At 54.0% G+C, this 26,364-nt stretch overlaps 2 protein-coding genes across 2 annotated transcripts; both read left to right on the top strand.

The window, feature by feature from the left end:
- Window positions 1-6,550: 6,550 nt before the first annotated feature.
- Window positions 6,551-14,752, top strand: dpy19l1l (dpy-19-like 1, like (H. sapiens)). Its single transcript, XM_068759213.1, has 22 exons — window positions 6,551-6,761; window positions 7,156-7,180; window positions 7,301-7,388; window positions 8,084-8,221; window positions 8,405-8,525; window positions 9,131-9,224; window positions 9,299-9,356; window positions 9,577-9,668; window positions 9,758-9,857; window positions 10,468-10,545; window positions 11,204-11,290; window positions 11,365-11,424; window positions 11,546-11,626; window positions 12,260-12,361; window positions 12,437-12,508; window positions 12,644-12,708; window positions 12,778-12,802; window positions 12,951-13,070; window positions 13,153-13,327; window positions 13,421-13,520; window positions 13,599-13,724; window positions 13,813-14,752. The coding sequence occupies exons 1-22, from the start codon at window positions 6,551-6,553 to the stop codon at window positions 13,982-13,984; spliced, it is 2,190 nt and encodes a 729-aa protein (XP_068615314.1). The 3' UTR covers window positions 13,985-14,752.
- Window positions 14,753-15,878: 1,126 nt separating this feature from the next.
- Window positions 15,879-18,009, top strand: si:ch211-215k15.4 (fucolectin-7). The gene is made up of 5 exons (XM_068757012.1): window positions 15,879-15,992; window positions 16,086-16,368; window positions 16,600-16,754; window positions 16,840-17,119; window positions 17,730-18,009. The coding sequence occupies exons 1-5, from the start codon at window positions 15,887-15,889 to the stop codon at window positions 17,878-17,880; spliced, it is 975 nt and encodes a 324-aa protein (XP_068613113.1). The 5' UTR covers window positions 15,879-15,886; the 3' UTR covers window positions 17,881-18,009.
- The last annotated feature ends 8,355 nt before the right edge of the window (window positions 18,010-26,364 follow it).

Raw genomic sequence — 26,364 nt, 5'->3', positions numbered from 1 at the left:
CTCTATTCTAAACAGGGCCGAAGCGCCGGTCATCGATCACTCGGAACGGCAGCGTTTGATTTTTTTTTTAGCCCATTTTCCAGATTAGAATCCAAAAACCAACGAAGCCCGTTCTGGGTTCTGTTATTTTTCTAATCACAATTAAAGTCTGAGCTGTAGTCTCATTTTTTTTTTTTTTTTGCACCGTTCTCTAAAGTAATCGCCGTTGTCACGGGCAACCGGATTAGGGCCCATTTGCGTTGCAGCGCATCGCATTACGCGTCACGGAGCTGCCTAATCTATTCATTAAGGAGTCCGGTTCTGCCGCAGCAGAAATCCATCACGAGGAGACGCTAAATTATCGTTCCTTTCCGTGGATTAAATGATTCTTATGTCTTATTTTATCTTAACGATGTTTTATGGGGCGCTATAATTTCACTTTAGGGCAGATCTGTTGGAAAATTGTACATTTGTTTGCAAATTGTTCTTGTAAATAAAGAATAACTTCTTCTTCTTCTTCTTTTTGCAGCTGACGGTGAATTAAAACACGCGGAATAAAGTTCGACTGATGACCAGATTATCAATCGACTCCTGATCAGTCATAAATATGGATCGATCCGAAATATTAACCCTTGCCGTTCCTCCCCTTGTTGAGTGCCGTGATTTGCTGCCTCCGTTGACATGACGCCTGTTTTAATCTGCTGTCATCTCGTCTGTTGAATTAAGAGATGATTAATCTCCATATATGAATATGTTGTGATGATTTGTCAAATTGATCTTAAACTAAAGATGGGATTCGATGATCGTTCCTCCTCCTCAGGGCTCCCAGCCATCTGTCCAGATTCCCGGTATCGGTATCGGTCTGACGGTTTTTCGGTCTCCGCCGCTGCTTCCACTCAAAACAATCATCAGAGAAGATAAATATGCAGCGAATGTGTAGCTGTTGTATTCCGGGAACGGCTCGTCCTAATCGGTTCCGCTCTGTCATCTGGCGGGGGGGGGGGGGGGCTCCACGGCCGGCCCCGTGGCTCGGTGCCCTCCCGTATTCCTGGACGCTCGGGGGCCGCAGCTGCTCGCCGGGGCCCCTCGCCCCGCTCGCCTGTCACTACCGGCAGCCAAAAAGCAACTAAAGATGTTTCCTGACAGCCTAACGGGGGCGGGGCCCCGGTGATTTAACCGTGATGAATGGTCCGCCCAGGTGTTTTCAATAACGGCAATAAGCGCGGCAGGCCGCGGACCCGCCGCCGCCGGTATAATGCATTATTAGGCCATTAGAGGCAGGCCGACAGAGACCACTTATGCACCGGCCTATCAATAACGCGGTGTCCCAGTCCACATTTGGGCCCGAGGAATTAGTCATACTGATATTCTATTTAATAAAAAATAAAGAATCTCATTACATTTTAACAGCGTTACAGTGACCCGGGACGACCCCGAGTTTCATCTCCATAAGAGCATCCATTCCTCAATTATGTCAAGAGAAAATGGAAATGTATCTAACCAGCAGCGGGGGGGCGGGGCGCGCGCGTGTGTGCGTGTGCGTGTGTGCGTGTGTGCGTGTGTCCTGCTCCTAACATGAAGGTGCGAGAGCATGAACGCTAACTAGTCTACGTCACTCATAAAATGCTTTGTTGTTCGTAACAACTCAGAGGAGAGTAAATAAAATGTTTTTTGTTACGTGTCATGACTTCATCTACACGCAACATGTTGTTGGGTCAAAGACTTGTGACCAGCAGACATCAGACCTGGAAGTCACAGCTTATGTGTCAAGGACAAACAGACAAGTCCTGGGTCGAGTCCCGAGTCAAGACCTGAGTCAAGTCCTGAATGGAGTCCTGAGTCGAGTCCCAAGTCAAGTCCTGAGTCGATTCCTGAGTCGAGTCCAAACAGAGAAGTCCTGAGTCAAATCCCAAGTCAAGACCTGTTGAGTCCAAACAGAGAAATCCTGAGTCGAGTCCCGAGTCAAGACCTGAGTCAAGTCCAAACAGACAAGTCCTGAATGGAGACCTGAGTCGAGTCACAATTCAAGAAAATCTTTCTTTACCACTAAAACGATTTTTTCGGAGGTTGTCCAAAGGAAACTTGAGCGGCCGTTTCTCGATGCCCCGCCCCGCGTCCAGGTTGCAGAGCGACACACAAGTGGGCTCAGATTCACCGGGACCTGCTGCTGAAAGGCGTCAGTCTGCACCACGGCGTGCCGTCAGTAGCACGAAACCAGCCGGGGGCCCCTGCAATAGTAAACAGCTAACCAGCCGGGGGGCCCTGCAATAGTAAACAGCTAACCAGCCGGGGGCCCCTGCAATAGTAAACAGCTAATTGAAGGGCCGCAGTGAGCAGGGAGGCGTTAGCGCTGAAAGATCAGCAGCATGGCTGCCAGCCGAGGCGCTGAGAGAGCCGATTACACCTCGCCTCAGGACCTGGACTCTGTGTCCACACCTCCCACCCGGGCCGAAGGCCGGGCTGGCAGGCAGGTACCGGTCCAGGTCTCACAACAAGCCAACGTGGAAGAAGGAACTCCAGCCAACATTCCAAGCAGGAATTTCTTCCATCGCCGGCACCGGGTATCGTCCCATTTCACTCAGGTGACTTATGAGATCGCTAATGGTTCGATTCCCTCGACCCTAAAGGATGATCTATCGATGAGAGGGACGAGCTAGAGACGCAACGTGTCCCACAACCCCCCCCCCAAGAATGGAGTGAAGGGCCCGGGACATAGAATCGGCCCCTTATGCGCCGAGACTGAAGCCTTGCAGAGCGGTCATGATCTTTTAATACCTGCTCCGGCAGGAAAGATTAAACCATCATGGTGTCGACAAATGAAGAGCCTGACTGTGGTGGACACACACACACACACACACACACGCACACACCCAGACAGAATGCAGGTCTTCCCACCTTTCCGAACTCTTCACGTTAATTAGAGCGATTGCCTTTCCAGGTTGCTTCCTCAATACTCAATCAGGTGCGTCTAGGAGAGGATTAGTCAGAGGATTAGTCAGAAATGGTCGTGGTAATGAGAGGGAGAGGAGGGAACACACTGGGAGGGGAGGGGAGACGAAGGAGGGGAGAGAAAGGGGGCAGAAAGGAGAACTGAGACACGGATACGGACTTCAAGAGAAAACGAATCTGCTGCAGGGGAAATCCGGAAAAATCTGATTAAACGTGTTGTTATTTAACTAAACATTTAGAAAGTGTGTAAGGAAGAGCAACACACACACACACACACACACACACACAGACAGTGTGTTAGACAGATGGCCCTACGCTGGTCCAGTCTCTATTATCTGTTATCCAGAAGGAGTGTGTGCGTGTGTGTGTGTGTGTGTGTGCATGTGTGTGTGTGTGGCCCCTCTGGCATTGTATATGGTCTGAAAGGCGGTGGGTTATTTGGGCTAATTACATTACATCGCCCTTCGTCAGGTCTGCTTGTGTGTGTGTGTGTGTGTGTGCATGTGTGTGTGTGCGCGTGTGTGTGTGTATGTGTGCTCTCCATCAGGGTGATGACATTTTCTGCAGTCGACGCATTCAAAAGCCCGTTTGAGAGCGTGGACTTTTTACCTCCTGCTGTGAACGAAGTGAGGAAGAGGAGGATGAAGGGCTTCACAAACTTCACAAGGCTTCCAACAGAGGCGGTGGCCTTTCGTTGTCATTTTATTTCTTGTTTCCATGGTAACAAGTACGTGTGAGGCGGATTCTACGTTGTTTTTGAATCGTTCTGACTTCTGTCTCGTGCGTTTTCAGATCTGTTCGTACGAACAGGTAAAGTTCAAGGTGACCTTGAACTGCCGCCGTCTGTCTCACAATGCTAACGCTGCTAGCCTCGGTAGCTCAGCCAGTCACATGGAAGAGTTATCACAGGTCAGGGCCAAAGGAACCAGCTTTCTGCACCGTCTCTCTCTCTCTCTCTCTCTCTCTCTCTCTCTCCTCTCCAGAAAAGGCTTCTGGAACTATTCGGCACCGAAAGCAGAAGGAGACGTTATTTAGCTCAGCGACAGAGAATGGAATCAAAGATGTCTGCCTCCGACCGGCTGCTCCTGATAATCATCTGATGAAACTCTGCCGAGCCGCCGCCGGCTTCGCCTTAATGAAATGAAGCGGCGGCGGTGATGCGGATCTGACCCCCCCCCCGTTTATCTCCCCATCGGTGGAGCGGCAGGTGAAGCAGCTTTGTCCGGGGAAGTGAGGGATTCAAACGCTGGAGGTCAAGGTGCGCCGGTGATCAGGGCAGCTGTGTTACCAGGATCAGGACGAGGCCGCTTGCTCCGTCCACCTGAAACAGGTGTTGCCATGACGATAGGGAAGAAGGATGCAGAACAAAACATCAGGGTGAGGATCACAATTAAAATTCGGTGTCACACGTCCCGGGTGTGACAGCCGGTGTTTCTGCCCCCCCCTCCTGAATGATGCGTTGTGGCCCCCGGGGGCCCCAGAGGAGCGCTAATCAAATTGTCCAGAGAATCCTAATGGGCCTTAATGCTGAGATAACTGATACTCAAACAACGAGTGATCATTGGCAGCACGTGTTTCTGCTCCGTGATGAACATGTCACAGAATTAAACCCCACCCCCACCTGAGACACACGCGCGCACGCACGCACGCACACACACACACACACACACACACACACACACACCGTGACCTCCTGAGCCTGTTCATGTCTGTGTCAAACATAAATCCAGATATTGATCATGTTTGGTGTGTCACCGGCGATGACGTCATCAGTCACATAAGCGAGCCTGCGTGGGCAGGTTCGCCGCGCTGAGACGCACCTGATTGGTCGACACATGGTTTCAGGTGCAGGTTTTTCTTTCTTTCTAGAACTGAGGTTCTCAACCACCCAAAAAAAAAAAAAGGACTGATTTAGTTTCTAGAGTTACTTTGCAATTATAAGTATTGCTGCAGCACCAGCAGGCTAATGCTAACGACAGCTAAAGTGCTGCTTCGACAGCTCACGGCTCCCAAGCAGGAGGTAAGACCAACAGGAAGTGATTCAGACGCTGGTCATTTCTGCAATTACCAACCGATGGAGTGAAACAGCCACGCAGCCGTCTCCCCTCTGCCCCGTGGTTACTTTGGCATCAGCCGATGCTCTCCTCCTCCTCCCACCTGGGAGATGTTTGTGCAGCAGAGATGACCTTGTTGCTGGATAGATGCTGTCGTCGACCCCGGGCCCGCGCCCTCGCCCACTCTCACCCTCTGCCATGCTGTGTTTGGTATAAAAGCAAATTCTCCCCCAATGTCACTGCAACCCGAGCCAACCGTTTTCTGCAGCTTGTTCCCTGACCTGCACCGTCCCGTCCGGGGACGCCGCTGTGCTCCTGAAGCCCCCCACCAAAAACTACGCCTCGGTTATTGTAGTTCGAGCAGGCCTGCCAGTCACTAATCGACCAGGAGTTTGAGGAAAATACCACCGTGAGAGCGAGGAGGAGCAGCAAGGGGGTGCTTTGGTTATCGGGGTCGATGATGAGAGACGAGGAAGGCCAGGAAGGGGTTCCATCCCGCCAAATGCCCAGATGTGCTGGCGGTTTTTGGGGAGGGCGCTCCAACAACGACCGCTGCAGGGTGGTAGAACAATAAGCGTGCTGTCAGACGAGCCGGGCGGAGAAGGCCTGCTGGAAGGAGGCGGGGGCATTACCAGAAGTTTAAACGTGATGTTTGAGGGGAATGTAATAACGATGGGGAGTTTTGGCTGAACGGCGCTCATGACTGATCCTTTGGCTCTGATTGAGAAAACAAACGTCCCCCCCAGAAACCTCCCCGTCCTGGTTTTCTCACACGCATACCCATCGGCACCACAACCCCTCCCCATGTCTTTGTCCGAGGTAAACGGATGAGATCAGCCGTCTGTGTGGCCAGATTGAGCGTCACGCCATCCAGGTTGAAACCCCAGGCCTCCGTTTCTCATAGAAGTCAAACAAACTCTCACTTGATGTTTTTAAAATGGAGGAAATAAGAGGAAATGAGATCATAAAATAAGGTTTAAAAGCAGAGCTTCAGCTGGCTTCCACACTCAGGTCAAAATGTTTTGCGTTGCTTTAGTGACATCTAGTGGTTTGAAGATGAACTCACATCAGCAACAATCATCTTTTTCACATGATTAAATCTTATGGTTGATCGATTATTTTTTCTTGAGCTTCTTGTTGTTGTTTTTTGTGAGATCTTTTGCTAGCCCACCCCTAATGTCACTTAACCCTCTCATTTGCTGTTTTTATGGAAATACGATGTTATTTAAGCTCTTAACTTTATACGGAAGTTATGTTTGTGATGAAGGTACTTTGTCATCGTTTATTGATTTTAGGAGCGGATAAAAGTAGCGCAAACACTGAAAATGGGAACTTTGAGAAAATGAGAAACGCTCGTCGTCTCCATGGCGACGAGATGAAGCTGCTTGTGGTGGCGACAAGCGCCCAGCAGGGGGCGCGGCCTGCTCATCTTTCCACGAGCGTCTTCCAGCGAGTGAAAAGCATCACTCAGGTAGTAAAGGGGGGGGGCAGATAAGAGACCAGATACGGGCGACCGTGGAGCTGCTCGGCCCGCACAACGGCTCCCCGCTGCCTCTTCCCGGAGCATAATGGTGGCTAAAAACCGAAAGCAGAGCGGGAAGAGTCCGGCGACCCAGACCGACCGCGACAAGAGTCCGCTCGTGTCTCCGCACGGCAAGAGTACCGCCAGGCGAGCGGGCAGGGAGGGCAGAGCCCCGGGCGGCGGCCACCCGAACGGGCTGTCGGGCTTCAGGCACAAGCTCGGGCTGACGCCCGCCGCCGCCGCCACTCTTCTCCTCGGTGAGTTGGGCGCGTTAGCTTCTCCCTGCTAGCTCCGAGCTAACGGGCGCTAGCGTTGCGTTAGCTCGGAGCTAGCGGGAGAAGTTATCTCCGCCGCTCATCGGGCGGCTAACGTTAGCGCGCGTCGACGCTAGCTCCGGCGCTAGCTCCAGCGCTAGTTCCAGCGCTAGCTGCTGATTGAAGCCCCCCGTCATGTCTGTCCGTGTTCCTCTTTCGCTAACGTGGCGCCGGCTGCGCGCCTAAACGGGATTTATGGCAAAGTTTAGGCGAATATTTCTGTCATTTTCCGCTCCAGAGTTTCTCCCCCAGCGGCCACTCCTTTTATCCGTGTTTGAAACTTGTTCTCTGAAGTAGCATTGAATCCTAACCGCGGCTAACGCTCCTCTGCCCGCAGCTGCTCTGACAGGCTTCCTCCACTGGTGAGTATCATCCCTCCATCCATCCCTCCATCATCCCTCCTTCCATCCCTCCACCCCTCCATCATCCCTCCATCCACCCCATCCCGGACGCAGCTCCCGCCTCACGTCTTTCTCCTCCAGGCACCATCTCTCCCAGCTCTTTGAGAATGACAGACACTTTTCCCACCTGTCGACGCTGGAGAAGGAAATGGCGTTCCGGACGGAGATGGTTAGTGGTGAAAACATTCGCGCACGAGTTTCCGTGTGAAACCGGCTACAAGAAGACCTTCCAGGCTCGTTCTGGATTTTACAGCTGCGCTCAGTTATTTTCTATAATTTTGGATGCTAAAAATCCTGAACATAAATAATGGCTCCGTCCCATTCCTGGATCCGCCCCGGATTTAATGAAAGCGGTTCGTGCGTCATCTTCAAAGGCGTTGCGTCTGGAAATGAGGTCCCGGCGGGTTTCTGGCAGCGTGAGCGCAGACTTGCATTTCTGTTTGACAATTAAAGCAAATATGGACTCTGCTGTGTGTGTGTGTGTGTGTGTGTGTGTGCGTGTGTGTGTGTGTGCGTGTGTGTGTGTGCGTGTGTGTGTGTGTGCGTGTGTGTGCGTGCGTGTGTGTGAAGTTGCACAATCCCAGCTTGAATTGGAGCCGTTCAGACTTGAGTTTAAAATCGATATCCTCGCGCTGAAGCGTAATCCGACTGTAGTCTGACCCGGTTCGTCTGCGCGCCCGCCGAGGCCTCCCACGGCATTCTGGGTATTGTGAATGTGCCAGACCTCTGTGGCGTCTGGAGGAGCCGTGCGCAGCAACGTGCACGTGTTGCTGCAGCGGCAGATGTTTCGGCCGAAGCGCGACTTGTCACGTTGTGGAGTTTCTCGCCGCTCGTCTTCCTCACCACGACTTCTTCGCTTTCCAGGGTCTGTACTATTCCTACTACAAGACCATCATCGAGGCGCCGTCCTTCCTGGACGGCCTGCACGCCGTCATGAACGACCGGGTGACGGAGTACCCGCTGGTCATCAACACGCTGAAGAGATTCAACCTCTACCCCGAGGTAACGCCGCCTGCGGTTATTTCATCCTGTGGGGGGCGACATGGTGGCGCAGCGAGTAGCGCTTGTGTGTTCTGTCCCACAGGAGGACGACAGAGATAATGGGACACAAAGGTCGTGTTTAAACGGGCTTAGATCCTCTCTGTCTGCCCCCCCCCCCTGCTGCTCCTCCCCCCCCCCCCCCAGGTGGTCCTGGCCAGCTGGTACCGGATGTACACCGGCGTAACCGGATACTTTGGGATTCCCACTAAGATGTGCTGGGCCATTAACAGAGGCGAGGGACTCACCCCTGTGGACAGCTGTGAAGGTAGCGGCCCGTCGCCATGGTGATGCACACACACACACTGTGACTTCTTTCTTCTCAGGCTTGCATGGCTTTCGTCCCTCGTGGGGGGGGGGGGGGGGGGGGTTAAACGGTGGAGGAATGTTCTTCGCTTGCAGCCGAGACGACCAATAAGACTTCATTGCATTTTTTTTTTTTAAATGGCGAAACAAGTTGTCGTCGCTCCGGCGGCGGCGGCGGCGGGGAGGCGGGGGCGGGTCCGGAGCAACGGCCTGACCTTACGGCGCCGATCGGCAGCGAGACGAGCTGCGGAATGGTTCCAGCCGAGCAGACATGATTACGTCGTTAGTACCCCGAGAGAAAAACACTTCTGACCTTTCAGAAATGGCCGCCTGACCTTTCGCTCGCCGGATTGTTTTCCAGTTCTGCCGGGCTCGTTAGCGGGACGAGGCGCCGCGGGCTCGCTGTTAGCGGCCTGCTAACGCAAACCCCGCGCAGCGAACAAGTCGCCGTTCCCGCTTTCACCCAGAATCCCGTCTGCTTCTGGCGCGGCGCCGTCGCTGCGGGACCCTCGACCCGACGTTGCTCTCGCATTGCTCGCCGTTGACTCCGCCCCCCCTCTCTGGCAGGTATGGGCGACCCGGCGTACTTCTACGTGAGCTGCGTGTTCCTGCTGAACGGTGCCATGATGAGCCTGTTTTTCGTCTACGGCGCTTACCTCAGGTAAGCCCCGCCCCCCCCGAGGCTTTCGCCTGTCCCCGCCGGATTCGTGATGACCTTCCTCCTCTCCCGTGCAGCGGCAGCCGGATGGGCGGCGTCGTCACCACGCTGTGTTTCTTCTTCAACCACGGCGAGGTGAGTGCGGCGCCGGCTCTCCGGGGGTTTAGCTCCTCCTCCTCGCCAGTCTGCTTCAGAACTACAAGGAGGTGTCGGGACTGGATCAATACTGCAGCGTCTCACACACACACACACACACGCACACACACACTCGCCGCTTGTTTCTGGAACGCTCGTCTTCCTCGCCTTCGATTTTCCCGTCTGTTCATCTTCTCTCTTTTTGCACGCGTGATGTCAGAGCACGCGTGTGATGTGGACTCCGCCCCTGAGGGAGAGCTTCGCCTACCCGTTTCTAGTCCTGCAGATGCTCCTCCTCACCTTCATCCTACGGTAAACTCGCCGTCTTCGCCGCCGCGGTCCAGATCCTCCCCGTTCTGCAGACGGAACACAGAACCCGCCGTCTTGTCCACCCCCCCCAGAAACCATAACCCGAGCCGCGGCGCCATGGTCGCCCTGGGCGTCGCCAACCTGTGCTTCATGCTGCCCTGGCAGTTCGCCCAGTTTGTGCTGCTGACCCAGGTGAGAGGAAGAGGAGGGAGGATGTGTAGAGCAGGTACTCTTCCTCTGTCCGTCTGCTGCGTCGGAACAAACGCTCGGACCGAACGAGTAGCGGCGCTAGCTTTAGCTCTGGCTTTAGCTCTGGCTTTAGCTCTAGCTTTGGCGCTAGCTTTAGCTCTAGCTTTAGCTCTAGCTTTAGCTCTAGCTTTAGCTCTAGCTTTAGCTCTGGCTTTAGCTCTGGCTTTAGCTCTAGCTTTAGCTCTGGCTTTAGCTCTAGCTTTAGCTCTAGCTTTAGCTCTAGCTTTAGCTCTAGCTTTAGCTCTAGCTTTAGCTCTAGCTTTAGCTCTGGCTTTAGCTCTGGCTTTAGCTCTAGCTTTAGCTCTGGCTTTAGCTCTGGCTTTAGCTCTAGCTTTGGCGCTAGCTTTAGCTCTAGCTTTAGCTCTGGCTTTAGCTCTGGCTTTAGCTCTGGCTTTAGCTCTGGCTTTAGCTCTAGCTTTGGCGCTAGCTTTAGCTCTAGCTTTAGCTCTGGCTTTAGCTCTAGCTTTAGCTCTGGCTTTAGCGCTAGCTTTAGCGCTAGCTTTAGCTCCATGGTGCGTGAACCAGCAAGGGTTGAAGGCTCTCTCTCTTCCAGGTGGCGTCCCTGTTTGCGTCTTACATCCTGGGTTACCTCGGCGCCGCCAAGATGCAGTCCATCCTGCTCACTCACATGGTACGCCGGCCGAGCGTTCCGGCGCCGAGACGGGAGACGGGAATGTCTCTGTCCTTCAGCGTGGCAGAGAGGAGACGCTGGACGGTTTGGTTGGACAGTAGATCTGTGTGTGTGTGTGTGTGTGTGTGTGCGTGCGTGTGCGTGTGCGTGTGCGTGTGCGCGCTCCTCCGGCCCGTTAGCCGGGGCTCTGGCCTCCACTCATAAGGACGAGGCTCTTTGTGTGGGCGGGGCTAATTTAGAGCTCAGCGTGAGGAAGGAAGCGCCCCCCCCCCACACACACACACACACACACAGGCAGGCGTGGGCGTGTCCTCCGTGCCCTGCAGCGCTCCACCTGTTAGCGTGTCCTTTCTCTCCAGGGTTCCTGCGTTCGTCCCGCGGAACCTTCATCACGTTTATTTTTTGTGTTCTATCTATTCTGCTCTCGTCCCCCCCCCCCCCCCCCCCCCGGTGGGGGATCCCCCCCCCGGTGGGGGATCCCCCCCCGTTGCAGCCGTTTGCTCTTCATCGTGGGATTATTGACTCGGGTGATTGGTGCAGCCGATCGAGGACGCCGCCGAGCGCGTTCCTGGCGTTGGCTTTAATGACGCTGGCAGACTCGGCTCCTCCTCTTCCTCTTCCTCCTCTTCCTCTTCCTCTTCCTCCTCTTCCTCTGCAGGTCGCCCTCGCCGTCTGCTTCGTCCTGATGTTCGGGAACGCCATGCTGCTCACGTCCTTCTACGCCTCCTCGCTCGTCTCCATCTGGGTAAGCCGGCCTCCCGTCCGGAACCGATCCGGTCGAGCGGCGCCGGTTCTGAGTTTCCTTTCTTCCTCCTCCAGGCCGTCGTCGCGTCGAGGGTTCGATTCCCTCGAGTCTTCAAACCGGGGATCCTCACATGGGTTTGTGGAATCTCCCGTCTCATCGTTGGACTCGGCGTGTGTGTGTGCGTGCGTGTGTGTGCGTGTGCGTGTGCGTGTGTGTGTGTGTGTGTTGACTCCTCCTCTTCCTCCTCCTCCTCAGGTCCTGCAGGTTCTGGGTTGGGTCGGCCTCACGGTTCTGCTCAAACACGCGCTGTCGACGCTCCTGCGCGCCTCAGACGACGTAAGACCATCTGGGGTTCATAGCCCCGATACGATGCCGATAGTATTGATCAGTGATCAGTGGGTTAGCTTAGCTTCGCTACAGCGCCTAAAAGTCACGCCTTTTAAAAGTCCGGAACTGAAGGAAATGGTTAAATGAAAAGTCCCTGCTGGTGACTTGTCTTTGTCCCCGTCGGTGACTTGTCTTTGTCCCCGTCGGTGACTTGTCGTTGTCCCCGTCGGTGACTTGTCGTTGTCCCCGTCGGTGACTTGTCTTTGTCCCCGCCGGTGACTTGTCTTTGTCCCCGTCGGTGACTTGTCTTTGTCCCCGTCGGTGACTTGTCTTTGTCCCCGCCGGTGACTTGTCTTTGTCCCCGTCGGTGACTTGTCTTTGTCCCCGTCGGTGACTTATCTTTGTCCCCGCCGGTGACTTGTCTTTGTCCCCGCCGGTGACTTGTCTTTGTCCCCGCCGGTGACTCGTCTTTGTCCCCGCCAGTGACTCGTCTTTGTCCCCGTCGGTGACTTGTCGTTGTCCCCGTCGGTGACTCGTCTTTGTCCCCGTCGGTGACTTGTCTTTGTCCCCGTCGGTGACTTGTCTTTGTCCCCGCCGGTGACTTGTCTTTGTCCCCGCCGGTGACTTGTCTTTGTCCTCCAGGCTCACATCAGCGGACTCATCAGGTCAAAGTTCTCCAGCTACAAAGACTTCCACACGCTGATGTACACGTGCGCTGCGGAGTTCGACTTCCTGGAGCAGGAGGTGCGTCGAGTTCTTGTTCCGGGTCAGAGGAGCGTGTCTCGCGTCTCACGTCTCGGTCCGTGTCCCCCCCCCCAGACGCCCGTACGCTACCTGAAGACGCTGCTGCTGCCCATCAACCTGCTGGTGGTGGCCTTCATCGCCGGACGGGTGAGTCTCCTCCCCCTGGAATGAACGACTGTAAGGCGAGTTCGGGGTAAAAACGAAAAACGCTCTAATCGCGTTGTGCCCCGCCCACGCGGCGCCGTTGCAAACACGCCGTGTGATAGAATCTGTCTTCCTCAGACGGTCCAAGATGTGGTCCGGTTCCTGAGGGACGGGGTCCAGATTGACGACGACGAAGCTGCAGGGTGAGCGTCCTGCTGGCGTCCCTTCGTCTTTGGGTCCGGAGTTTAAATGTCTCTGTCCCTCCGCTGTAGGTCTGAAACCATCGGGAAAGCAGAGGTGAGAAACGGCGTTCCCGCCACGCCGCCGTGCTCCCGAGGCGTCTCCCCCCGCTGTGACGTCACGGCCTCTGGAGCCGGGCGCTACGTTGGGCCGGCTAGCCTAGCTTCCTGTCGGCGCCATCACCGGGCTGCTCTTGTCCCTGCAGCTCGTGTACCACGGTCTGCAGCTGGTGGCGTTCGCCGTCCTCGCCGTCCTCATCATGCGCCTGAAGCTCTTCCTCACGCCACACATGTGCATCATGGCGTCGCTCGTCTGCTCCAAGCAGGTCCGCCTCTCGGTAAGGTCGCCGCCCTGCAGGTGAAGGCGGTTGCTCGCTCACCTGTGGGCTTCTCCTCCGCCCCCGCCAGCTGTTCGGCTGGATCGGCGAGCGCTCCAAACACCGGGCCGCGGTGCTGGCGCTCGTGGCCGCCATGGCCGTGCAGGGCGTGGCCAACCTGCAGGTTCAGTGGGCGAACATCGGCGAGTTCAGCAACCTGCCGCAGGAGGAGCTGCTGGACTGGATTCAGGAGAACGCCCCGCCCGGTGAGAGTTGAGGCGCGGCGGCGCCGAGCGCTTCCCGTGACGTAAGGTGGAACGCTTAACGCGGAGGCGTTTGGGTTTGTGTGCCGCACGCAGACGCCGTCTTCGCCGGGGCGATGCCCACCATGGCCAGCGTGAAGCTTTCCACGGGCCGGCCCATTGTCAACCACCCCCACTACGAAGACGCCGGCCTGAGGTCAGCGGGAGGTCAGCGATAGGACGCCGCCGTCCGATTGGTCGACTGAAGCCTGCTGCTCTCATGCGCCCCCTGCAGGGAGAGGACCAAGCAGGTGTACTCCATGTACAGCCGCATGTCTGGAGACGCGGTGAGGAGGAGCCTGATGAAGCTGGGCGTGGACTTCTTCGTGCTGGAGGACTCTTGGTGCACCCGGAGGACCAGGTGCCGCAACGCCCCGAGTGCTGCCTCGCAGGCGCGGGTTTCCTTCTCCCCCCGCCTTTACTCTTCCCTCTCCCCCCCCCCCCCACAGGCCCGGGTGCAGCATGCCAGAGATCTGGGACGTCGAGGATCCCCAAAATGTTGGCAAGATTCCCCTCTGCACCCAAATGTCCAGGAACTCGCGCCCCCACTTCACCACGGTGTTTTCCAACGACATCTACAAGGTTCTTAAAGTCCCCAAAGCCGGCAAGGTCCTGAGATAACGGCGTGCGAAGGACGGATCGGCAGCCGCTCCGCTTCCGTTACTTCACTTCCTACTTCCTTCCTTCCTACTTCCTCCTCCAGTGGGGGGGGGATTAGGAATGAGGCGGACGGGCCTAAACGCGTCACCCCGAGTTTCCCGTCCGCCTTTGCGTCCTTCTTCCCCGAGCTCAGGCTGAAAGGCCGCTTCGGTTAAACGGGGTCTTCACTTCAAGGCTCGCCGTCGTCGCCGCCGTTCGTACAGAAATGCTTTTCCTCCGGCACCTTTCGGACCGATCCGTCACGGCCACATACTGTGAATAATACGCTTCGTGCTCTTCTTCTGTTGCGTCGTGTCGCTCCCTGAGAAGCGTTTTCAGTATTGCCCTATTTTTATACGTTTTCTGTGAGTATTTTTTTTATGTGAATTGAAATGTTTAGACACTTTCTTTAAAAGCAAACAGTATTATAAGAGTTTAAGGAATCCGACGGGAAGATTTGGATCCGTCGTCGGAAGGTTCTAAAACGCCTTTTTTAACGCGTATCGTTCAATCCGAGTGTCCAGCAGGTTCGAGGTGATTTTTCCCGCCGCTGAGGAGCGGCGTCCGGCGGCGGCGTCCGCGTGACGTCAGAGCGGCCTGCTACGTGCTAATCGTTCAGCGACTGAGGCGTCAGTCCGTTCCTGTGAGTCCAGTCCCAGTTTTTTAGACCTCCACGAATGCTCCTGTGGCAAACGTCGACGTGCTCCAGGTGTCTTTTATAATACCGTGCGTCTGTATTTTAATAAAGTATTTGACATCAGCTCCTGCATTGCTGTCGTAAATGATGACATCACGTAGTTTTACATCAGGAGGAATGACATCATCATCATCATCACATTCTTTAATGTGCGTGAGACGGCCGCCGTCTCGTTTATGGACTCAAAAGAAGTGATTTTTAATGTCACTGTTGACACGACTCGGGACGCGTCGCTTCCGTAAAACGCTGAAGTTCGTACGTTGTGCAATAAATAAATCGGCGACTCAGCGTTTTCAGCATCGACGCCGATTTGTTTTTTTGTTTTTTTGACGCCTTTTTGCATGTTTGGGAACTTTTGCAAGGAAACCGTCAAAGATCCAATCAAGGTTGAGGATTTTACAGCGAAGGGCCGGAACCTGACGTTCCGTCTGAAATGAAATCCGGACCGGCGGAGAGTCCTGAATCGTCCCGTTGATCTGGATCCGGTCCGGTCCGACCTTGAACGGCTTCGTCCTGATCGCTGCTCCTCGTTGGGCGAGGGCACCACGAGCATCGGACTCATCCCTGCTCGTCTGAACCGATCCGATCGATTAAGAACTTTGATTTCTGATCGCTTTAATCCTTCAGTCGCATTTTTGCTCCTTTCCACTTTTTTTGTTGAGCTTGCAGAGGTCAGGAAGGTCGTCCAGTGACATCACGCGACGCTCACAAACAGGAAGTAGCAGCAAGAACTTCCTGAAATACCAGAAGTAGAAGTACTCGTTGAGTATCCCTTTGGCCCGTTTATGTTAAATCTTGGCATCGTTTTACTCCCGCCGCTGATCCGGGCAGTTTCCTGCGTTACTTATTAAATTATTCACATTCCCGTGCTGCCTCTGAATCACTGCAGGAGTTGCTTTATTTCATTGGTTCACATTCCGGTCTTTGGGGGGACCTCTTGACATTAACTGGGATGAACTCTGAACCTTCGTTCACCAGTAGGGGGAAACGCGTGCCGAGGAGAGGACCGGCGTGCCGTGATTGGACGGCGTGGAAGATGAACGTGATCTGGTTTCTGATTGGCTCAACGGCAGCACGAAGGAGGGAAGAGATGCTTGTAAAGAGGACGGAGGGCGGTCCGGATGTTCTTCTCCTCCGCCGACTCATCGGGCTCCGGGAGCGAATCTGCCGAGTCGGGGTTTTCCACGATGGCGGATAACAGGAAGTCATGTCAACGCGTCTCTCACAGGAACATGGCGCTCGCCGTTCTGCTTGTGCCGCTCCTCCTGGAGACGAGCTCGGCTGCGACTTATCGTGAGTATGACCGCAGAGCGGGCGTGACATCATCATCATCGTCATCCTCGCCTGGTGCAGGTGCGTGCCCAGTCCTGCCGTCTCTGTCCGCAGCCAACGTGGCGTTGAGGGGGAAAGCCACGCAGATATTTTGTGACCACGGCCTCGGCGACGCCTACAACGCCATCGACGGAAACCGCGACTCTGCATTCCACCACGGGTCGTGCACCCACAACGCGGCGAGCACAAACCCCTGGTGGAGGGTGGACCTGCTGGACGCCTACGTGGTCACCTCCGTGAGCGTCACCAACCGAGGGGACTGCTGCCCGGAGCGGCTGGACCGGCTGCAGATCTACGTCGGCAACTCCAAGGAAAACAACGGCTTGCAAAACGCCAAGTCAGTCCAAAACGTCTCCAGAAGGACCGGCCCGGCTGCAGCTGCGGTTCTGGATCACCTCTTGACCTTATCTCGACCCTGACGCGTCTTCTTTTGTTCCGCCACGCCGTGAAGTCCGATCCAGTTCCAGATTTTTTCGATTCTTGTGTCCCGATTTTCTTTCCAGCTTCGACACGGTTCCTGCTCGTCTGACCTCTGAACCCTTCAGCTTTACATTCTTCTCTCCGTTAGGGTTGCTGCGATCCGTTCGATCCGCGGGGGAGCGACGCACACGGAGAGATTTACGGATCGCGTGGAGGGACGGTACGTGACCCTGTCGCTTCCCGGGACGCAACGGACCCTCACGGTCTGTGAGGTGGAAGTCTACGGATACCGAGCCCCGACCGGTGAGCAGCTGGACGGGAGGCCCGTACGTCATCCGACGCCACGGGGGAGACGATAAATAACGAAAAGTCTCTCACGCTCTTCCAGGAGAGAATCTGGCGCTCCAGGGAAAGGCCTCTCAGTCGTCGTTGTTCTCCTACGGAATTCCGTACAGCGCCATCGACGGGAATCCCGACAGCAGTTGGGAAGCCGGCTCCTGCAGCCACACCAACAACGACATCAACCCCTGGTGGAGGCTGGACCTGCGCAGAACGCATAAAGTTTTCTCCGTCGCGGTCACCAACGTGGACGCTAACCCGGAACGCCTGCAGGGAGCCGAGATCCGGATCGGAGATTCCCTGGAAAACAACGGCAACGACAACCCCAGGTAGGTTCTGTGTAATGTAGTTGACGGTTAGCTGGAGCTAGCGTAGCAGTGCCAGTTGAGCCGGTCCCAAGCCCGGACGGAGGCAGAGGGTCGTGTTAAATTAAACCCGGACCGGTCGAGGCCCGGGTCGCCAACGAGCGCCGACCTGTGGGTCGAAGAAGAGGAGGAAGAAGGGTGAGATGCATGGCCGTAGTGAGGGAGGACGATGCAAAGGACAGGGTGAAGTGGAGAAGCTTGGTTTGCTGTGGCGACCCCTGGCGGGACAAACCGGAAGTGTAGCCGCATTTACCTTTATTTTACAGCTGTTTTTAATCACTATTTTTAGCAGATTGCTAAATTGGTTTTGATGTTAAACCTCATTAAAGTCTCTGATTTATCTTTTGAACAATAAATGATTCTGTATTTTCTATTTTATGTTAAATATGTTTGTTCTACACTCCTGTGTTTTGCATTTCCTGCACAGAATCCTTTATTCTTTTATTTATTTGGTTTTCCTGACTCCCCCTTGGGATAAATAAAGTTGTCTGAATCTGAATCTTTCGTTCCTCGTAAAGGAGGACAGCCCAACTTTTCCTCGGGGTCACGGCCTGATTTCTGCTTCCTGTCTCAGGTGCGGCGTCATCAAGAATATCGCTGCGGGGGCCGTCTCTGAATTCCGGTGCAACGGGATGGACGGTCGCTACGTTAACGTCGTCATCCCGGACAGAGAAGAGTTCCTGTCCCTGTGTGAGGTGGAGGTGTTCGGCGCCGTCCTGGACTAGAGCTGCTGACCTTTGACCTCCGGACATGAAGCGCTGATGCTGCTGCTGTCTTTTTAAATGCTAAACCTTTAGCATCCTGTCGCTATATCGCTTTCTGACATTAATGCTATAATAAAACCTGATGATTAAGAAAAAAAAGTCTTCATTTCATCTTTTCTTTTTCTTTGCGCTCTTTAATTAAAATCTGCCACAACTGAAGAATAAATTCAGTCGTATTTTAATTTACTGTTATACTATTAAATAAATAGCTGAAATGTGTGTTTGTGTCATTTGATGCCGGGCTGCGTTTTATTTTGACGGGACGTGGAGCGGAATAAAACATCTGGTGGTGTCCTGCTTTGAGGACAACGTCTACCTGGGGACACCACCTGCTTTGAGGACAGCGTCTCCTGGGAGGTCAGTCTGGAATGAAGGAGGACAAGGCACTGGTTTGACTTCACTTCACGGTGACGCTGCTTACAGCCACTAGATGGCGCTGTCGCACAGGTGGAGGTTACCCTCCGGCGGACTTCCTGTCTGTCCACAAGTAGATAGACAGACAGATAAAACTAGAGAGTTTCATCCTTTATGGTCAGAATTATGATTATTATTATTATTATTATTAGACATTTGAAGCTACTACTGTTGCCCTGGGGCAGATACAGCTGCCCCGGGGACGACCTGATCACCGACGGACAGGGGACGGAGAGCAGTGAGGCTTCAGCTTCCGACGTTTACACCCTTCAGGCTGCAGGAACATTCCTGTTTGTCCACTAGAGGGCGGCGTTGAGCCGCAGCAGCGCCACAGGCCTGGCGATGATGATGATGATGATGATGATGATGATGATGATGATGATGCGTGTATCTGATGAAAGCTGTGGTCTGATTGTCCCCTAAACCAGACCAAGACAGCCCCCACCTGAACCAAAGACAGAAGCCCCGCCCCGCCTCGCATTTAAAAGCTTTTTTTTCTTTGTTTTACATGCAGTAATATTATTTATTTTATCTCCTAAAACTTTAATGCGGTGATTTCTTCTGATTTAATTTCCTATTAGACTATGGGATCAGTTAAATGTCTTAACTTTTTAAATAGTTATAGCTTCATAGGCCGAATTAAAATGCAGAGAAATAGAATCATGATTATGGTCATTATTATTTTAGTCTCGCACGTCTTCTGGAGGGGGCGGGGCTTGTTTTGCGTCATACCGGAAATCTGAACAACCCACAGGTGAGATGCTAACAGGTTTAGCCTGGAGGTTCCGGTCAGGGGTCCTGCAGAACCTGGCGGCGGCGCCCGAAGACACCGGAGCCGTTAATGTTTGTTTCGGAGAAACGCGTTCTCGTTTGAAGCTCCTCAAAGGTCGGGGTTCCATATCCAGGTGAACTCTTCATCCATTTATTACGCGGTGAAGACTTCTGCTCTCACAGAACGATTGATAATCTGAAAGAAACCCCCTGAAAATGTAGCTCCGCAGCTACTTTGAAGATTTCACCTTAAACTGGAGCACATAGCTCCGCCCAGGCCCCGCCCCTTTTTACACCTGCCCCGCCCCTCACAAAGGCTCAGGGGGATCTGTTTGTATAGTTTTATTTTCATTTGATTTCTGTCACATCTCTTTCCCTCCGTACCTGTTATCTGCATTTGTCCATTTGTGCACCTCTCTCTCTCTCTCTCTCTCCTCCATTGATTACCTGCTTGCTTCACCTGTCTGATTAGTTCCTCCCTCTTTCAGGTGTGTCTGTTGTTTTGTTGTCACATCATGATTGCCTCTTGACTTTTCTCCAGGAGTTCATTCCTTCTTCTGTCTGAAGTATCCTAATCGCACCTGACGCACCTGGATCACCTGACGCACCGGGATCACCGGGGATCACCTGGATCACCTGGATCACCTGACGCACCTTGACGCACCGGGATCACCTGGATCACCTGAAGCACCCGGCTCTTATTCTCTGGTCGGGTCTTTCCTCTCCTTCCTGATCGTATCCCAGACCGGCGCCGTGGTCCGAGGCCCGTCTGGAGGAGCAGCGACCCGCTGAGAGGCTGATGGCGGCCGGGCGGAGCGGGGGCGGCGTGGGAGGTGCAGGTGGGTGGCGCTCGATACAGAGCAGGAAGTTGTTGAGGTGGAGCGTTTCGGTCCTTCACTTGAATTTCCGCCCTGGAAAATGGCGACACGTGAAGCCCTCAAGGTTTAGGGGCCGTCTGACAATTGCCGGAGGGCTGAAACGAAACAAAGGTCACGCGTTAGGGTTAGAATCCGACGCTTCCAGTTTGTCCGTCGTTTCTGGAGCAACTATAAAAAACGCTTTCAATATGTTTTTAAGGATTTAATATTTTCAGTAAACTTCCTGCAATCATTCATATAAGTTAGACATAAATATAAAATAAATAATATCATTATTGTTTATTTGTATTTTAGTGTTTCCATAGCTACAAGGTGAAACTCAGGAGTCTCTGATATTTAAGGTTTTTATTTATCTATTTTTTTTACAGTTTGAAGTAGAACTTTCACTAAACAACAAAGCATACATTTTTATTTTATTTTTACGGCAGGAAGTACTTTTATCATCCCCTTCCTGCGTTTCTTCACCACGTCTACGTGATTCCTAAGAGTTGTCGTTTGTTACAGATGTTCAGGAAGGACGTCGGTCTTATCTGATCTCACATCTGGGAGAGGGCGGGGTCCGCCGGCTTGTTGAAGGATCTTTACGCTCCGGTTATCTCTTGCTTATCGTATTTATCTTTTATAGATATTGGTATTCTATTTAATTTGTATCCAGGCCCTTTCATTCTGATGACCCGCCTTTTAAAACCCTCAGAACAAAAATCGTTGCATTTAGAAATCCTCTTCGTCACCAGTCACTTCCACGGAGCGCATGTCTCCGAGGTGGGTGATTCACGGGGGTCGGAGGTCAGCAGAGGTCGGGGGCTTCATGGCCGTTAATTGAGTGAGTCCATTGAGGGAGTATTTGACCGGCAGGGCCTCGCTGGGGGGGGCCCCGGGGGCCGAGAGATGGGACAAGCCCGTTTAAATTAATCAGAATATTTATCTAACTGAATAAATATTTGATTGATTGATTGATTGATTATCAATGACGCTGGAGAAGCCAAAAGGTTCTGGTTTGAACCAGATGTTTGTTTGTTAACACGAGTTTAAAACTTTACAGATGTAATATTTTAATGTTTGGTGGGAGGGCAGCTCCCGTCATGTGATGGGGAGAACCAATTAAACTGGTGCATCCTGATAAAGAGGCGGAGCCAATGTTGTCATTTCCTCTGAAACTTGATTTTGGTGAAACTGGGTGAATTTTTACGTCGAAGATTTTCAGTTTCAGTTCAAAGAGAATTTCTCAGTCACATGACTAGACTGATCCTCTAGACACGCCCCAATTAAATACAAAAAGAGAATGTATAGATAGAGGAGAGGGGAGGTGTGGTTCCGTTTTCCTTGATGGAGGAAGGAGGGGGAGGGGGAGGGGGAGGAGGGCGGTGGGGGTGGGGACAGTTCTACGAGTTCTACGCTCCGTTCCCCAAATCAGAAACCAGTTCAGATTGTTTCTGTGTGAACACTCTGAACCGGATTGGAATCAGTTCCAAGGAGATTTGTGTCGAGAATGTGAAGATATTCAGTCATGAAGTTGCTAACGGTCCCTGGGGTGGGAGGGGCTTACCTCATTGTCGCCCGCCGAAAAGATGGCTGCTGATAAAAGAACCCGGAACACGAAGGGAAGGAGAAGACGGGGGGGGGTTAATTAACGAGAGACGGATGTCAACCGAATTAACAACCAGGTCAGGGAGGCGAGGAAGAGAGGGATGAAAAGACGGGTGACAGAAGAAGGGATGAAGGTGAATTGTAGCACGATGGATACGCTGATGGGAATGTTGTCCCCGTCTTTTCCCCATAACCCCCCCTAACCTTCCCCCCCCCCAGCGCTCCGACCACAAACACCCTTTGTGCTCCGCCCGGAAACGAACCCTCCGCCAGATTCCAATTTGCATGAAGGCAACAAGCAACAACCGTGACTCCTCCCCCAGCCGTGCACACACACACGCACACACACACACACACACACGTCTCCCTTTTGAGTGTAATTAAAACAGGAGGAGCTAGCACAAATACGCTTTTGTCTTAGGGCGGGGGGAGGGGGGCGGGGCGAGGGCCCGCCGCATATTAATTAGGACACTATGGTGTGAAAGCCAATCAGGCGTGCTGAACAGATGACATACTGGGACCAATGTGGCGCTACCTTCTCGCCACTCTCCCACGGTGGCGCATGGATACGGCCGTGCACGCCGTGCACGCCGCGCCGGCAGCGGTTGGACATTAGCAGCAATGGCTGCCGGGATGAATTAGCGGCCTGAACAAAGCGGGGGGGGGGGGGGGGGGGGGGGGGGTGCTGCACAGCAGGGAGGCGGGGCCAGTGTCCACCCAGTAGGCCAGTAGGAGGCGACCTTGAGTCAGACCTTGAGGCCTTTTTCCCATGATCCTCAGCTTTCAAACTAATTAAATGAATGTTTTGGGTTTCCTTTTAACAGCCAATCGGAGGCCGTCACCTGAAAGCACAGCGCCACCTACTGAAAGGAAGCCCCCGTTAGCTCAGATTTAGCATCGGACGTTTAGCCAGAAACTGGACACCTCTGTTTGGTTATCAATAACTGGGGGGGGGGGGGCTGGCATGCGGGCCACGCCTCTCTTTGTCCTCCATTCACAACTCTGTAAAAAGGCAACAATTCAGGTGTTATAAATCAGCGACGGGAGCCGCTGAACAGCGAGGGAGCCCCCCAGCGCCCTGCCAGCGGAGTTCATCCTCCAGCCCCCCCCGGCCCCCCCGGCCTCGGCGACCTCTTTGTCTTTCCCTTTCTCCGGCGCTCCGTGTTTGCTCGCAGGGATTGCACCCACTTCCTTGACATCCCTTCTTTTTATCCTTTCCTCCTACGAGCCAGTTGAATGACTCTTCTTCTTTCTCTTCGTTGGCCACCTCTTCCTTCCCTCCTCCCCCCCCCCCCCTCTACCCATCCCTCTCTTCGATCTCCGCTGCTGGCGCTGGCTTCTGAGCGGCCGGCCCAGTGTGTGCCGAGGGGAAGCAAACGTCGCCCACGCCCGCCCCGGCGCCACAAAGGAGCCTTTCTTTGCCCGTCAATGGCTTCCATTAACGACGGCCCCTCTGCCTCTGAGGGGGGGGGGACATCGGGCTTTCCCGGGATGGCACACAGACGCCATCAGAGGCAGGAAGCCAGAGCATCATGGGAGCGCTGCCAAGGCAGAGGGGGCATGAGGCGGCACCGCCACCCCCCCATGATGGATGCCCCCGGGCCCCGGAGGGTTCGGCCGCCGCCGCAGTCGATATTTACCGCTGAGGGTAGTTATCAATGGGAATGATTGGTTACAGAACCTTTGACCCAACCGGGAGGCTGGGTTCCGATCTCCGCTCCGGAGATATCAAGAGTGAGACTACATTACCCATCAACCCCTGCAGAATCTGGTACCCAAAAAGGTGCAAAGGTTGCCCAGGACAACACGCCCAATCAGAGGAAACCCCGGCGATGATGTCACTGGGTCGTCCGGACGTGGATTCGTGAAGGATATCGACATTCGATATTGAGATGTTCAATTTGTTACCATGGCAATATAAACCTGTTGATGTGGAGGTTTGTTTGTTTTTTATGGAGAAGAAACAAAAGACGTTTCCGGCAACATGGGGTCGATGCTCGTGTCTCTGTGGGGGTGGGGCTTTTGGCACCTGCAGCCGTCTTCCTGTGGGCGGCGGCCTTCGAGTGGCAATGAGATCAAAGACGTCGATGTGAAAGGAGGCGGGTTGACCTCCTCGAGGGGAGGGTCCACCCTGTGCTGGGGGGGACCGATCTAATGACGGCCCGGCTTCAGAGCGCCGCTGGCTTCCTTTAGACGGCGCCAATTAACTCGGAGGGAGGGGACAGTTGATGGACAAGTCTTTTATGAGCATGTGAGGAGCGCCGCGGCGCCTCAAAGACGCCCACGAAGTGGCGAAGCGAGCGCTCCTGCTGTGCTCCATTCGGTCCAACGCCGCCGCGTCTCCCCGGGAGCAGAGGCGGCGCCTCACTGCTGCCCAACGCACCCCTTCATCCAAGGAGGCACCCTCCAGCAGAGCCAAGCCCCGCCCACTGTCCCTCGTTGATTGGACTCCATTTCAAACACTCGTCTCACGTCGGCCAATGAGCTTCCTGTCAATTGTAGCGTCCTTTAGGTGATGATGCGGCCTGTCAGCCTCCGTGTGGCGATCAATAAACCGATGGTTGGCTGTGATCAGTCGTCTCGGGGGGAGGAGGAGGAGCAGATTGTGGAGCACCTTTCATCGTCATCTTCTGAGGAAGACGATCGGTTGGGACGGGAAGCTCCAGAACGGAATCCGATTGGTCCTCGGAGATCAAAGGTTGAGACGAAGGCCAATCGCAGTAGCTGCTCCGGCCGGTTCCGGGGCTTCTCATTGGTCGGAGCGATGCCGACGTAAACACACACCTTGGCTTAAAGTTCAAAGGGAAGCTACGCCTGTTAGCGACTTCCTCAAACGGACGGGGTCCATTAAGGGGGGGGGGGGGGCGAATATCAATAATCACAGAATCCATTCCTCATGTTTTTTGGGACCTGCCTGATGGGCGATCGATCGGTTCATCGCTCATCATTATTGATCAGGAGGAAAGGACCCACGGGCATTGGATCGGAGGATTGATGACCGGTGAAGGAGTCGCTTTCACACTGCCGGTTTACTAGCGTGTCTGCAGGGGGAGGAGGAGTCGGAGGAGGAGGAGGAGGAGGAGGAGGAGGAGCTCTCTGGACTCCTTTTATATTGTTTCATCTTGGAAATGTCCTCCTTTACGTGAGGAGGCCACGCCTCTGTTGCTCTGGAGGTGCTCCTTCCTCCCATCACCGGAGGAGCAGGACAGATTATCTCCTCTTCTCCTCCTCCTCCTCCTCCCTGCAGCTGCCAGGTTCTCCGCGGCGGCTTTATTCATGAGGAAGAGGGACGAGGGGGAAACAAGCGAAATGAAAATGGCAGCTGTTTGTTTACGCGTTCCCACGACTCCATGCCAATTAGGAACCGCCATTCCGTCAGCCGCTTGTCTTCCCTGATTAGACACCCCTCAGCAGACGAGATGGGGGGGGGGGGGGGGGGGGACAGGAGGCGCTGCGCCGCTCCTGCTCCAAGGCCTGCTCCTCTTCCCTCATAAAGCTAAACATTTTAGCATGTTTAGCTTTATGTCACGGACATTTAACAAAGATGGAAAAACAAAATCATTGATTAGAACACGAAGATGAAAATGTGACAAAATGATCTGATCCTGACCCGGTTCCAGAAAAGATGCCTGACCTGTAAACCTTCTGGAGAAGATGACGGTGGGGGGGGGGGGGGGTCAGATACTAACGGGCTCTTCACTCCCGTCCCTGACGTAGTTCCGTGTCGGAACGCTCGTGCCGATTCGCCGGTTACCACGGACGCATCATTCCCGTGCACGCCCTGGAATGATGCGACATTACCATGACAAAGCGCCTCCATCCGACTGCACTTATTTGACCTTTGACCTCCCCTTTGTACCACCCAGACAGCAAATTGCAGCAGCGGCGGCGCCAGCTTCCTCGCCGTTGAGGAGCCGGTGGGTGTGTCTCAATCAGGACGTTCAATACCAAAGTCAACCCCCCCCCCCCCCCCCTCCACAAACACACACGCTCCCACTCTCCGAACCCGACGGGCTGAAGGAGGCGCTCTTCGCTCCCGTCTGCGCCTCCTTTTCTCATCTGAGTTTTAATGATGGGTGGCATCAATGACCTCTGTTTGACCTCTGATGTGACCTCTGAATTTTCTTCCTGGTTTCATTTTTCACGCTTTGATTAAAAGCACTGTTTTTGTTTGTTCTTTATTTGTTGAGGGAGCGCTCCATTTCGGTTTGACGCAGTGCTCTTGTGGTCCGCGTCGCCGCCAGGCCGCTAAAGTGGAAGTGTAGCGACATCAAGCATAATGCTAATCCTGTTCTTCTCACATCTCCCTAAATTAATTTGTGCATGTTCCCTGTGTGTGTGTGTGTGCGTGTGCATGTGCGTGTGTGTGCGTGTGTCCATCCCCTCCCTTTCTCGGCACACATAGCCTGTTGTCAAGGCAACCAGGCGCTAGCGTGAATGCTGCGGGGAGAGGTGGAGCATGGTTGATGCTGATGCAGTAATGCTTCTGGTCCTATCGCCGTGGCGACCCGCGGTGGTCCGGCCCAGTCCCGACCGGTTATTTTCAGGTTAAGATGCTGAAGGTGGGCAGGATGAGGGCTGGGGGGGGGGGGGGGGTGCAGGTTGATAGCCCAGAACCGGGACCAGATAGGTCCAGTTGGTTTGGGCTGAAGAGGCAGAAATCTGTCCGTTTTTAAAGTTCTTATTTCAGGAAGCAGCGGTCAGATTTCATTTACTTGTCCGAACTTTCCATTTTAATTGTGCGGATTTTTCCGGACCAGATCCGATCGATTTTAAAACGGGGAACTAATTATGA

This window comes from Brachionichthys hirsutus, chromosome 3 (genome assembly GCF_040956055.1).
Source record: "Brachionichthys hirsutus isolate HB-005 chromosome 3, CSIRO-AGI_Bhir_v1, whole genome shotgun sequence".
Taxonomy (NCBI): domain Eukaryota; kingdom Metazoa; phylum Chordata; class Actinopteri; order Lophiiformes; family Brachionichthyidae; genus Brachionichthys; species Brachionichthys hirsutus.
Note: the sequence above shows the minus strand (reverse complement) of the source record. Positions and strands in the feature narration are given on the sequence as shown.